This window comes from Suncus etruscus, chromosome 11 (genome assembly GCF_024139225.1).
Source record: "Suncus etruscus isolate mSunEtr1 chromosome 11, mSunEtr1.pri.cur, whole genome shotgun sequence".
NCBI classification, from domain to species: domain Eukaryota; kingdom Metazoa; phylum Chordata; class Mammalia; order Eulipotyphla; family Soricidae; genus Suncus; species Suncus etruscus.
The window spans coordinates 91,832,000-91,846,682 of NC_064858.1; the positions used below are offsets into that span (position 1 = coordinate 91,832,000).

Sequence of the window (14,683 nt, forward strand, 5' to 3'; positions counted from 1 at the left end):
TTCACCCCTGGCTTCAGCCTTTCTCTACTGCCTTGGGTCCAGTTCAAAGCCCGCTGTAATAATTAGGTCTTTTATAGCTTACAGCACTCCAAGCTAATCTTCCAAACTCTGTGACCCCATTAAGCAAATTCTACTTCACACCAGAGTCCTTCTTTTTCTCATCTGACTCATCTTGTCCTTTTTATTCCCATAGTATATAGTTCTTTCTCCTGTCTGAGTTCCCCTCATCTCTCAGGAAGCAGGAATCACAGGGTTTGTGAATAATTCTTCTTTGGCTAGTCTCACCTGTTAGCTGGCCAATAATTTAAATTCCTTGAGAACATTTCCCCAGTATTCTACACAATACACTATTGGACTTGTGATCCCTATGTAAAGAGCCAGTAAAATTTTGTGGTTCTGATAGGCTCCGAAGAAAGCCAGCAGTAAATATTTCTGTTGACTCTGTGCTTAATATTCTATATGTATTTTGATATGATCTGATCCTTTGAATCTGACCCTTGGGTGCCTCCCCTACAAAATCCGTGTGTGTGTGTGTGTGTGTGTGTGTGTGTGTGTGTGTGTGTGTGCATGTTTTACTGAAGAAAATGAGGCAACTTTCTCAAGGTCATCCACCCAGTAAGTGGAGAAGAGCTCGAAGTCAAAACTAATTAGCTGTTGTGATAGTTTTTAACCACATATCACACTGCCCCCCACCTTCTGAAAGTCTAGACAGTTCTTTTACATAATTATTTTTGTTATTGTTTAAATTTTTGGACATATACTTTATTATTTGTGGTGGCTACTCTAGAATTAGTGCTTGGGGTACCATACAGTGCCAGGGATTAAATTCAGGGTGTCCGCCTGCAAAACCCTTTGACTCTAAACATTTTTCTTTTCTCCTCTAACATCCACAACAAGTAGCCTCCATCTTAGGAAACTTTCTTCAAAACTTACAAATACCAATTTATGGGTATACATGTGGGTGTAACATGTGTCTATTCAAGGTCACACTCTTTGTATATATAAGCATATCTAGTTTTGCTTTGGTAGTCTGTCCATTTCCCCTGGGTCATATGTTCAGATAGTTTGTTGTGAGTTGTCCAGACTCGCAGACAGTCTGTTTTTTAACCCCTGAGTAACCCCTGAGTAACCCCTGAGCGCCTCTAGGTGTGTCCTCCAAACCTAAAACAAACAGTGCGTTTTTTAAAATGGGGGTTAGCTTTGAGGCCTGAAAAGCTACCAAGAATCAGAAGACTAAATGTTAAGATATCAACACGAGGGCTTAAATATTGTCGGTGCTGTCAGAGGAGACAAATATTGTCAGAGGAGGAGAATCACAAACAAAATAGTCATTCTCTGTTCACACAAAAGTGAAGACTGAGGATCCTCGAGACAATCTCATCTGTCTTGCCAGTACCCTATGTGCCAGCGGCATTCCACCCACTGCAGGCAGGGAAATGGCAGGTTGAAATCATTTGTGTAGGTTTTGGGAAATGCTGGCAATCACAGAATGTTCCTTCTTTTTGCTGTTATTGCTGCAGAGCTGAGGGCCACACCTGGCTGTGCTCAGGGGGTTTTGTGGTATTGAGGACTGACACCTGTGAGGCCCCTGCTCTATCTCTGAACCGTATCCATGACCCTAACAGAAAAGAAGATCTTTCAAGTAAAAAGATTTGGACACATGCCTCTCATGCATCTGACTTGGATTTAAACCTTGGCATCAGGGGTTGTTGTAATAGCACAGTGGGTAGGTTGTATATCTTGCACACAGCTGACCTGGGTTCAATCCCCGGCACCCCATATGATGCTCTGAGCTTGCCAGGAGTAAGATTTGAATTTCTGAGCACAGATCCAGGAGTAACTCCTGAGCACCTCTAGGTGTGTTCCCAAAACCTAAAACAAACAAACAAAACTCCTAGCATCACATTGGACCCACAGGATTACCAGAAGCAGCCTAGAGGATTCCCCATTACTGCAGAATGGCTTAAATAATCTCTGGCACTGCACGGCCTAGGCAACTTTCTATCTGTGGGCCGGTGTATTGAATCACCAGTCTAGTTGGTCAAGAAATTCAGTGGGTATCTGAGCTCTAAGGTTTTTGAGTACCAAGGAAGACATCCCCCACCCCAAAGAGACTCAGTGGTAAGGAATAGGGGAAAGGCAAGTGAACAGTTAGTTTCCAATGGACTGTGGTGGAGGAATATTGCTGCTTTGCTGGTGGGCTGGGTGTGGTAACACTGTAGTCCTAAAAATTATATATATTCACACTCTTGTCTACCAATGTCACTTCAATTAAAAAAATAAATTTAAGTAAATAAAACAAAAGAAAAAAGAGAAAACCTCTTTCAGATGAAAGAAACAATAGTTCCTATACGAAGAAATATGAAGGACAGAAAATCTGAGTATCTGAGTTAGGAAAACCTGGACTAGAAGAATTTTTAACATCAAGAAAATGGACAATTAACAGATGGGAAAATTGGGGTCCTGGTGGTTCAGTCTGGAGAGGGTATGGGGAAAGCACAGCTGAGATGAGAGGCATGTGGAGGGGATTTTATTTTATTATTCTTATTTTTGATTTTGAGGCCATACCTGAAGATGCTCAGGGGTTACTCCTGGCTCTGCACTCAGAAATCGCTCCTAGCAGTTCGGTGGACCATATGCTGGGGATTGAACCCGGGTATCCATCCTGGGTCGACTGCATGCAAGGCAAAGTGCCTTTTCACTATGCTATCACTATAGCCAAGTGGGGGATTTTAATGCTCCCCCTACAATCCTTGCCCATCTTGCTCTTCCAAGAGTCCAAAAGGAAGAGAAAGGCAACAGCAGTCTGGTCCAGAGGCTGGCAATTCAGTGGCAGTAAGACAGAAGAGGAAAGGCCTCTGGCAGGCCAGAACAGGCACTGAGCAGGGAACATCTGGATGTGAGACTGCAGACTGGCCAGCTGTGAGCATTACCACATGGACTCACCATGGAGAAAACTCCAGCAAACAAAGACGAGAGAGAGGATCTGTTCACCAGAGCTGAAGAAAGCACAAAAACCTCTTCTTCCTCACTTGAGCTTTTGCAGGAGGATATAGAAAAGGGAGACAGTGAGGAGCTTCCTGGAGCCCAGATGGAAGACTAGCTGGCATGGCTCTCCCTCTCAAGTGGGGAGGGGTTGTGTCTGCTGCAGGCAGCAGGGTGCTGTGGGCCCCCAGATCACACAGGCTCCTCTCAGCTACACCAACAGGCTACACTTGGCTGGGGGGGTGGGAGTGGGGGGCTCCTGGATGGAATTTAGTTCTTGGCCACAAATCCCCGCCTCAGACTTCGGATGAGGGAGGCTCAGTGAACCTGGCGGCTGTGCTTAGGGTTTGGCAAACTCCAGATTTTTCCAGCGCCTGGTGTTCAGCGAAACTGAAAACGTTTTTTGGCTAGAAACCATTCTCTGATTTGTAAACCCCTGTGCGTGTTTTTTTTTTAAACATAAATTGTATCCACATGTTTTTTATTTATTTTTATTTAACTCATCAAATCGAATTAGAAGCTACAATGATGAATGGGAACAATGTTGATTTCCAAGAAGATTTTTTTGAGCCCTTTTTCTTAGAACTTAATCGCATTTTCCCACTCCCCACCCCCGACTGTTAAAACTACTAGACTGAGCTGGGTTTGAAAATTTAGAACCCAAAATGTGAAGTGAAGATCCTGGCCTGGTAAAAATGCACCATTGAGAGGGGAATGTTATTGGGAAGTTCCAGTTAAAAGCTCGGGGTTGGATGGGACCCAGATGAGAAAGAAGTCAGCTAAGACAATTAAAACCCTGAAATGAACCAACTTGGCTTTTGAGGTTTCTATTAGACATCTCTGAGTGTTTTCTCTGGGGTTATGACTTCACCACTGAGGGCGAAGGTGCGGTCACCACCTCCCCAATGACTAGGGTTTGGATAGGTCCCTAGACCCACCTTTCTTCTGCCCTCTTCCATAGTAGCTGATTCAAACTGCTCCTTCTCATCCCTCTAACCTGCCTCCCCATCTCAGCTCTCTTGGAGGCACACCATCTGGAAGCATTTAGAATGTACAACAATTTTAGTCTCATGCAAAGAAATCTTGGGATCTACACTTCATACCCATTAAGCTAAATTACAAGAACGATATCTTTCTTCTGCACAGTACTATCTGGATTAACTCGACACACACCAACTTCCTTCTACCACACTGTCATTTTTTACCGCTCCAGCCAAAATCAGGCATATTTCTACCACTGAACTCCAGGGAATAAAGGGTTCTCTTCAGAGTCCCTTGAACCTCAATTCAGGGAATTATTGGTCACCATCCAAAGGAATTGACTTACATTGAGCTTCTCTTGCTCTCTGCACCCACATGAAATTAGAAAGAGTTGGTTGGGTACAAATACCAGGGTGATATTTAACAAAGGTACAGCTATGGGGAAATGACTTCAATTCTCTATATCTCACTTTTCTAGTCTATAAAATGGATCTAACAACTAACCTTACTTCACATAGTTATTGTGAATCTGAAGAGGGATACTGCTGTGTTTAAAAATAAAACCAAATCACGTTGGAGCAGGAGAGATAGTTCAGGGGTTAAGATGCCGGCCATGCAACTGTGGTGTGATCCCCAACACTACATATAGTCCTGAGAGCACCACTAGCAATGAACATCCTTCCTCACCTAAACACAGAGCTAGGAATAGCCCCTGAGCACTATGTGCAACCCATACTCTGGAAAAATCACATTCTACATAATTTAGCTAATAACTGTTACTTGCTATTAGCATAGAAAATATTGTCTATAGTTTATTCAACTCTGCTAGTTTTCTGAGAGCACTTAAACTGTCCCGGGGGAGCAAGTTTCCTTCAAAACCTTTCCCATCCCTCAAGGATGCTGAAACCATAAACCTATTCACTAACCTGCAAACTAGTATTTCCAACCAAAGAGGTGACATCAAGTTTCTAATAAGCTGACAGGGATTTTTACTATCTTTTTATTTTATTGTATTGAAACGATTGTGGTCTACGAAGTCCTTCATTGTTGAATTTCAGTTATACATGAGTCAAAGCATTCCCACCACCACCACTGTGACCCTCCCTTCACCAATGATCCCAGATGCATCCTATACCACCACCCTTTGCTACCTGGCCTGCCAGTATAACAGGCTCATTTAAGGTTAGATTATTAAAGTTTAGGTCTCTTGATTCTATCATCATTGACTTTGGCTTTGATATTTTAGTTCCGTCCTTATTTTTTCTCCACCAATGCTTCTGAGACCACTTGGCCCCTGGCCCCCAGCCATTCTTTTTTCCTTTCTTATTTTTATAGAAAAATGCAGAAATATGTGGTAAAACAAAGTAATCTGTGTCCCAAGGTTCTATGAAAAAGGTGGGAGTCCCTATTTAAAAGATAAGGAATAAAAAAAAAAAAGAAAGAAACCAAAGGAAAAAAAAAGGTGTGTGTGTGTGGCAGGGTTTTCTTTTTTTCTTTTTGTAGAGGTGCAGAAAATTTGGGGAAAATAGAAAGAAAAAACCTTTGGCCTATGAACAGGGCGACTCTACCCATGAAGCATCCTGCCATAAGACTCGGGCATACTAAGTTTTTCCCCTGACTCTAGGCCTTCCCTGGGTGCCAGCTCAGATGGCCAGAAGTGAGTTCAGGTGGACTCTTAGTGGTCTTCAGGCTTCCCCCTCCCTCCGTACTCCAGGGGGGAGGTGCATGGGAAGTAGGGCGGGCAGACATCTGGCTTCCGGTTTCCTCCTTGATTTTGGGGACCAGCTCTTGCCAGATATGGGGTTTGGGAAGGCCCCATACCGGAGCCCTTCTCCCTGGCTGGGAAGTGCTGGGAGGCTTGGCAGGCCCCCAGCCATCCTTGTCTTTTTCCCCTGACTCCAGGCCTTCCCTGGGTGCCAGCTCAGATGGCCAGAAGTGGGTTCAGGTGGACTCTTAGTGGTCCTCAGGCTTCCTCCCTACCTCTCTCTACACTAATGGGAATGCGCTTTGGAAGGAGGGCGGGCCGTTCTAGTACTGGTTTATGTTGGGACAGTCACTGGAATTTTTTTTCCTTGTTTTCCTATTGATAGTATTGTATGCATATATTTTATATATCCATAACATCCCTCTTGTATTGTGACCTTGATACTGCCCTACAAAAATCATTTCTAATATTTTACTGCCTCAGTCCCAAACCTTATTTCCCCCCATCTTCCTATGTAGGTGCGGCTCATGACATGAAGCTCACCACATAGAGTGATAAGTGCAGTTAGAGAAATAACTACACTGAAAACTATCATAACAATGTGAATGAATGAGGGAAAAAGAAAACCTGTCTTGAGTACAGGTGTGGGTGGGATGGGGAGTAGGTAGATCTGGGAAATTGGTGGTGGGAATCCTGCACTGGTGAAGGGGGTGTTCTTTACATGACTGTAATCGTACAACTACAATCATATTTGTAATCATGGTGTTAAATAAAGATAATTTATTAAAAAAAAGTTTTCTAACCCTAAAGTCTTTGTGATCCAATAATTTCTTCTCAATCACAGTTGTCATAGTCAGGTTTCTGTAGTTAGAGATCCTGGCTTTTGCACAGATCCTATGTCAAAGTGGATTTTTATTATTCTTTATGTATCTCTCATACAAGCCCGTTTTAACTTTGTAGTCTTGTGACCAACAGAAGCAAGTGACAGAAAATAAACCTGCAGTGAGATCCTTCTCAGACCAAAATGAGCTACTGTTCATGTTACTCCAAAAGTACTCATGTTGGACGTTGGGCCAGAGTGAGAGTACTGTGAGTAGGCACTTGCCCTGCATGCAGCCAACCCAGGTTCAAGCCTGCTAGGAGAGATCCTTGAGTGCAGAGTGAGGAGTAGGTCTTGAACATTACTGGGTGTAGGCCAAAGCAAACTAAAACAACCAAAAGTGTGTGTGTGTTTCGTGCAGTGCATATATTGTGGTGAGTGAGGTTTCCTTCCTTCCTTCCTTCCTTCCTTCCTTCCTTCCTTCCTTCCTTCCTTCCTTCCTTCCTTCCTTCCTTCCTTCCTTCCTTCCTCCCTCCCTCCCTCCCTCCCTCCCTCCCTCCCTCCCTCCCTCCTTCCTTCTTTCTTTCTTACTTTCTTTCTTTCTTTCTTTCTTTCTTCTTTCTTCTTCTTCTTTCTTTCTTTCCTTTCTTTCTTTCTTTCTTTTCTTTCTTTCTTCTTTCTTTCTTTCTTTCTTTCTTTCTTTCTTTCGGTTTTTGGGTTACACCTGGCAGCGCTCAGGGGTTACTCCTGGTTCTACACTCAGATATCGCTCCTGGTAGACCTGGGGTACCATATAGGATGCCAGGATTTGAACCACTGTCCTTCTGCATGCAAGGCAAATGCCCTACCTCCATGCTATCTCTCCAGCCCCTGAGTAAGCATCACAATAAAAATAAAAAGAAAGTAAAAAAAAAAAAAAAAAGAAAAGCAGCACAGAAGTGAGCTGTTATTTCCTAAGACCCTCTCAGGCAAGTTGAAAGGGAAGGACCCTTTTGGGAATCCCTCTCTCTCACGGGAGGGAAGCTCAGATTCCAGTATTGGATTATTATTATTATAATTATTATTATTTGCTTTTTGGGCCACACCTGGTGGTGACACTCAGGGGTTACTCCTGGCTATGTGCTCATAAATCACTCCTGGGTCGGGGGACCATATGGGACTCCAGGGATCGAACTGAGGTCAGTCCTGGATCAGCTGCATGCAAGGCAAATGCTCTACTGCTGCGCTATCACTTTGGTCCCAAACATCTAGTATTGTTTTATCACAGGTTTAAGAGTAGATTGAGCAATTCATGTATCCAGATACTGGCCAGAAACAAAGAACTAGAGAACTACCAGCTTTGGGGAGTTCAGACACAAAATACAAAGTCCATCAAGTACAACTGCACTGAGAACTTAGAAATAGGAGCTTTGAACACTTGATTATTTTCCACAACTGACTTTGTGATATCCTGGATGATATCAGGAAACATGTGTGTCTTCCACACTTGATAGTTTCTAGAAATTTCTCTCTCCTTTGCTTTTCATACATTGTGGATACCTGACTCAGGAATGCCAAACTATTTTACAGAGCTGCCCTATTTCAAAGGGAAATGGGGAAAGTGGCTGGTGGCTATTTGAACCCAGAGATGATAATGATGGTCTGACCACGACAGAAAGGGCACACTACAGACTGAGTGGGCACTTGGGGCCAGTCTTAAAGGTCAGTGGAGCCAGTCACTTCCTCTCTAGTTATCTGGAATGGGAAGAGTAAAAAGTTAAGCTGGATGGTCACTGAGACATATGGAATGTAGCTGGTTGCCACATCCCACTCAGGAGAGGCACACACCACAAGGTATAGTGCCCTCCTGAAAAGGAATTATTTGCCAAAAAGGCCCGCTTAGAGCAGTCAAACTCACTTGACCCTTTGCGTGGATCGTTTGGCCATAATTCCAAAAGTGGCTGTAACTATCTCTCTTTATTATTAGAAATCAGGCCTTAGAGCCAGGAGTAACCCCTGAGTGCTGCTGGGTGTGACCCAAAAACCAAAAAACAAAAAAGAAACATCTCCAGAGGCGGAGAGCATATAATGGGTAAGGTGATTGCCATGCATGTGGATGACCTCAGTTTGATGCCTGACATCCCAGATGGCCCTCCAAGCACCAACAGGACTGATTCCTGAGTACAGAGCCAGAAGTAACTCCTGAGCATGGCTGGATATGACCCAAAAACTCCATATCCCTCCAAAATAAAAGAAACATCTCAATAGGCCAGAGAGGTAATACATGGGTTATTACTTTTGCCTTGCATGTGGCTGACCTGGGTTCAATCCTCAGCACCCTACACGGTCCCTTTAGTCCTGACAGGAGTAATCCCATAACACCTCAAGGTGTGGCCCCCAAACAAAAATTATACATTCTGTTTTGCTCTCCCAGTAGCAGCCTTGGTTGCTGTTTTCTCTAAGCAGTAGAGCCTTCATGAAGATAAGGCCAATCCCGTAAAGTCCATGTGGGGCTGAAAAGTGCTCTGGGCTTGCCTGCAGACAGACAATCCTCCACTGACCCCATATCGCAGAAAAGAGAGAACTCTGTTTCCCTAACCTCTATGTTTGTAGCTAGGACCTCCCACATGTAAAGCAAATGCTTTAGTATTTGCTCAAACAAATACTAGTCTCAAACAAGATTCTGTTTGTTCTCATTTTGGGGCCATACCAGGCAGTGTTTGAAGGAACACATAGTACTGCATGGGATCAAATTCAGACCACCCACATGCAAAACCTGCACTCTTCGATCTATTTCTCCAGTCCTGAAACAGGTTTTCCGGGGGGAGTTGTTTGGGCCATACCTGTCTTTTCACAAACAGGGCTTATTCTTGGCTCTATGTTCAGGGACCACTCCCAGTGGTAACACATGGGATACTAAGGATTGAATCAAAGTCAGCTGTATGCAAGGCAAGAACCCTACCTGCTTTACTAGCTCCCCAATTCCACAAAACAATTAAAAAAATCAAAATAAATGACCAAGTTGTTTTTCAGTTAATTTCTCCAAACTTCACTGAATGATAAAAGCTTTCTAGGTTACTGAAATCTAATGAAGGGATAAAGTATATACAAGAACAAATTATGCAGTATGAAAGGTGATCAAAATAGCATATGTGACAGCTGTCCCAGGGCAGAGTAGAGGAGCCATTATGACCGTGAGAGTGGACCTCAAGAAAAGTGCCATAGTGGAAGTATTGGAATTAAATACTAAAGCAAAAAGGAATCTAGATGTTTGGAGAAAGGGATGTGAGATGGAAAGGAAAAGTAAGAGAAGATACAAGGTAGTGAATAGGAATAGCAAGTTCATTCTGGGGGATGCAAGGAAAACAAGGTTAGATGATTAAGACAGACCAAATAACAATACGCCTCAAAGGTCAAGCAAGAAAGTTTGATCTTTATTTTCCAAGCTCTGGTATGTTGTTGAAGGTTTATGAAATATTAAAATCAGAGTAGTCCCGGATGATAGCACAGTGGTATGACATTTGCCTTGCATGCGGACAACCTGGGATGGACCCGGGTTCAATCTCGGGTATCCCATATGGTTCCCTGAGCCTGCCAGGAGTGATTTCTGGGTGCAGATTTAGGAGTAAACTGAGCATAGCTGGTGTGGCCCCAAAATAAACAAACAAAACAAAACAAACTACAAAAATCAGAGTAGTTGTAGATCTGAAGAGAGTACAATTGTTAGGGTAATTATCTTGTTTGTTTTTTGTTTTTTGTTTTTCAGGCCACACCCATTTGATGCTCAGGGGTTACTCCTGGTTAAGTGCTCAGAAACTGCCCCTGGCTTGGGGGTAACATATGGGACGCTCGGGGATTGAACTGCGGTCCTTCTTTGGCTAGTGCTTGCAAGGCAGACACCTTACCTCTAGCGCCACCTTGCCGGCCCCTAGGGTGCTTATCTTGTAATACAACCAATCCAGGTTCAATACCTGGCTCATGGTCCCTTGAGCCCAACAGGAGTGACTCCTCAGTATATAATCAAGAATAACCACAGAGGACTGTCAGTTGTTGCCCACAAACAAAATAATCAGAACAGTTGTTTAGGAAAATGTGCTGCATGAGAACATAGGTGGAACAAGGTAGAAGGGAAAGTCATAGCATGCAGCTAATGGGCAGGTGGTAAGTATAGGATGATGAATGTGAGATTCAAGTAGGGAAAAGAAACAGGCAGGAGAGAACTGTAGAAGTACATATGAAATAAGTTGGCTACTGTCTGAATCTGGCCTGTAAGTTAGGGAGAATAATGCAAAGTATTTTATTGAATAAAATATAATAAAACCTCATGTGGTACCTCTGGTGCTGAAGACAGGAATGGCTTTATGTAGATGTTGGAATCATGCACTTTCAGGTCATGGTCCCCAAGACCCCTTGTCACTCCAATAGTTGCCATTACTCGGGCCTAAGGAGATAAGTAAAAGGTGGTCAGCAACACACAGGCACAGAAATTCCTGTCCCAACAGAACCATACGACAGGAGGAAAGACGTAATTCTTGCCCCTTCCATGTCCCATACTAATGCAATTAGTTGTTACTATGAAGGGTTCACCAAAGCCACATACTTGATGAATGATTTTCTAATTGGAGTTTATAGTGGTTTTCCAATTTTGTCTTTTTTTTTTTTTGATGCTGGGGGGAAAGATGTCCAAAAATTATCCAATGTATATATGATGTCTAAAACTAATGGAATAAATTCAAAGAAAATCTGTATGTATCCATCAATCCATCCACCCATCCACCCATTCATCCACCCACCCATCCTTCCTTCCATCCATCCATCCATCCATCCATCCATCCATCCATCCATCCATCCATCCATCCATCCATCCATCCATCCATCCACTCTTTAAGTTTTACTGAACACCAGTTCTAATTCTTGTTCTGTGAAAGACACTAGTGGAAGATGTAAAAGAGTTAGGCAGCTCCCATACTCCCAAGACTCATCTATTATGCTTTATGACTAGAGAAAATAAACTGTTAGTGACTTTATAACCTATCCTGCTAATATCCCCATAAATTCCCTCTGAGTAGGAAAGAACAAAATATCACTGTAACTACAGGGAGACCTCAGAGATGAGACCTGACCCCACAAGTGCTTTCTCTAAACTGCCAAGTGCTTCAAGGAAGCAATAATACTTTCTAAAGCAATTTTAATGCCTACACAGTCAACCTAAATTATTGCCAGGGATATGAAGGGTTTGATTCACCCACAGACTAAGCTCCTATGGGCTTATGTGAGGATACCAGGTTTGGGAGTGTAAGGTCTTTCCCCATTACAGAAGAACTTGGTAAGGAAAATAAGAAGCATATACAGGTATTACGTATAAAAAATTCAACCAGGGGATGGAGACAGTAAGGAGGTAAGGTGCTTGCTTTGCACATTGCCAAACCTGGTTCAATTCAGCACTGCAGACAGTCCCCAAAGTACCTGCATGAGTGATCCCTGAGCATGGAGCCAAGATTAAGCGCTGTGTATTACTCATGTGGTCCCATAACCAAGATCCAAAAAACCAAAACCAACCCCCCAAAAAAAACCAAACTGAAAAAATTCCAAGGTAACTTTAAAAAAATGACCAGGTGCTAAAAGACATGAAAACAGTGGAATCTGTGAATCCAGAGAAGATGACAATTCTGCTAAGTCTCTTGCAGTAGGTGGCACTGAATTCAGTGCAGAAGGATGGGTAGCACAAGGAGGTGAAAACGAAGGAAGAGAGTCAGCCTCTTGGGGTGGAAGAAAACCTGTAAACTTGACACTTGCATCTTTATATAGTTAGTTAGCATCACACTCATTGATGCTCTGGGGTTATTCCTGGCTCTAACACTCAGAAATTACTCCTGACAGTATTCAGGGGATCATATGAAATGTTGAGGATCAACCCTGGGTCAGGTGTATCCAAGGCAAGTGCTTTACCTGCCATACTACCTTTCCAGTTCCACTGAACTGGAAAGTTCATACTACCTTTTCCAGTTCCATTGGCAACTTTAATAACATGGCCAGCATAATGTCATAAATTTGGAGATTAGATGGCATATGACTCCTGAGTTTCTTTCTTGGGTCATAAGAGAAAATTGTAGACATTAAAATTTAATACATTGCCATTCCCCTCACCATCATCATTTCAGTTTTCCCCAAAGGCTGTGAATTTTGGAGATGTCTCAAATGAAAAGGAAGAGGTTGGCACTGAAGTAGAAATTATTCCTTACCTGCTAATAAGACCTGCCCATTTCTGGGAGGGGTCTTTGGGAGGTAACAAGGGGCCACTCCTGGTGATGCTAAAAGGCTCAATCCTGGTGGACTCAGGGAATCTTATGGGTATTAGGGATTGAACCTTGGATCAGACATGCAAAGCAAATACCCTACCTGTTATACTATCTTCCAGTTCTTCCTAGCAGTGTTTTGGGGACTAGTGCTGAGGATTGATTCTGTATACAAAGCATACACTTTGGGGCCAGAGTGATAGGACAGCAGTAGGGCATTGCATTGTACACAACTGATCCAAAACTGAGCTGGGTTAGATTCCTGGCATACCATATGGTTTACTGAGCCTACCAGGAATGATTACTGAGCGCAGAGCCAGGAGTAACCCCGAATGCCACTGGGTGTGGCCCCCCCCTTAAAAAAAAAAGCATGCATTTTAGCCTTTTGAGCTTTCTTGTGGTCATGGCAGTTTTAAAGACAAGAGTCAAAGATGGTGGGCATGTGGTATTAAGTCTGGATCCTTTTGGTTGGCTGGGATGCAGGAAGCACCATTCTGTTGGGAAGCTGCACAGCTGCTGTAGCTGAGGAGACTGACTCTTGGGTTTGAAAAGTCCAAGTCCCATGCAGTCCAAATCTCTACCCTGCAGTAGCAGCTTCTCTGGCTTAGAAAAGCAGAGGGATGTATCTGAGTCCAAAGGAATCTGATGCTCCCACTAATTACTGAATTTATTTGCAGAGTGGATAGGTGTTACCCACACAAGTCCTAAAAAGCATTTGCAGAAATAAAAACATAATGACCATGAAAGTACTCTGACACTTGTGTATGCAGAGAGGAAAGAGCACCCTCAACTCTCAAAGGCATCTTCCAGAACTTCTGAAGTGTAGTTGTAATGATTTCTCAAGAAGTCAGTCTCTTGACCTAATTTAGTGGCTTTATTTATTTATTTATTTATTTAGGTTTTGGGGCCATATTCTGCCAGTGCTCAGGGTTTACTCTTTTCTTGCTCAGGGATCATTCCTGGCAGGGTTCAAGGAACCATAAAGTTATATTGGGGATAGAACCCAGGGTGGTCATGTTCCATGCAATGGTCTTCCTCTCTGTGGCTTCCATAGTGACTTTTAAATAGGTCAATAGATACAAAGACAAATTGTCAGCGGCCCATAACAGAACTGTCAAGCACTAATTAACAAAAATACTTGAAGAACAGGCTGTCCTAATGGAGTGAATGCTCTGCTTAAATGGAACGATATTTGTTCTTTCAAATTTTGCTTCTGGGGCCAGAGAGATAGTATAGGGGTTAAGGCACATGCCTGGTATGTGGTTGACAAGAGGTTAATTCCCTGCAGCAATATGGTCCACTGAGTCTCTCAAGAAGTGATCTGTGAGCATAGAGCTAGAGGTAAATGCTGAACAACACTGGGTATATCACCGAAATAAAATAAAAAATCAATCTTGGGGCCGGAGAAATAGCACAGTGGTAGGGTGTTTGCCTTGCAGGCAGAAGGATAGTGGTTTGAATCCCGGCATCCCATATAGTCCCTGGAGCCTGCCGGGGGTAATTTCTGAGTGTAGAGCCAGAAGTAATCCCTGAATACTGCCGGGGTGATCCAAAAACCAAAAACCAAAAAAAAAAAAAAAAATCAATCTTATATTCTAAGATACTTAGATAGTTCTCCTAGGAGCAATCCTAGGGAAAAATTCCTTTCCTTGATCATGGCTATTAGCCAGGATGGTGAGGTAAAAGGTATTCACCTCCAGAAAAAGGGCAAGTTAGTTCAAGAGATCAATTTTTATTTCATTTCCCTATAGAAAATATCTCTTTCCATTGACATCACCTCTCTCCCTGCCCCTCCTCTCATTCCTTTGCTCTCTCTCTCTCTCTCTCTCTCTCTCTCTCTCTCTCTCTCTCTCTCTCCACACACACACACACACACACACACACACACACACACACACACACACACACAGACAAGTA

At 43.1% G+C, this 14,683-nt stretch overlaps 1 protein-coding gene across 1 annotated transcript in view; it reads right to left on the minus strand.

Annotated features, from left to right (window-relative positions):
* Positions 1 to 14,683, minus strand: part of PPM1H (protein phosphatase, Mg2+/Mn2+ dependent 1H) — a 301,104-nt gene that overhangs the window by 40,422 nt on the left and 245,999 nt on the right. The window contains exon 8 of the mRNA XM_049782757.1: positions 10,804 to 10,911. Within this exon, the coding sequence (XP_049638714.1) occupies positions 10,804 to 10,911 (108 nt within the window). The remainder of the gene's footprint in view (positions 1 to 10,803; positions 10,912 to 14,683) is intronic.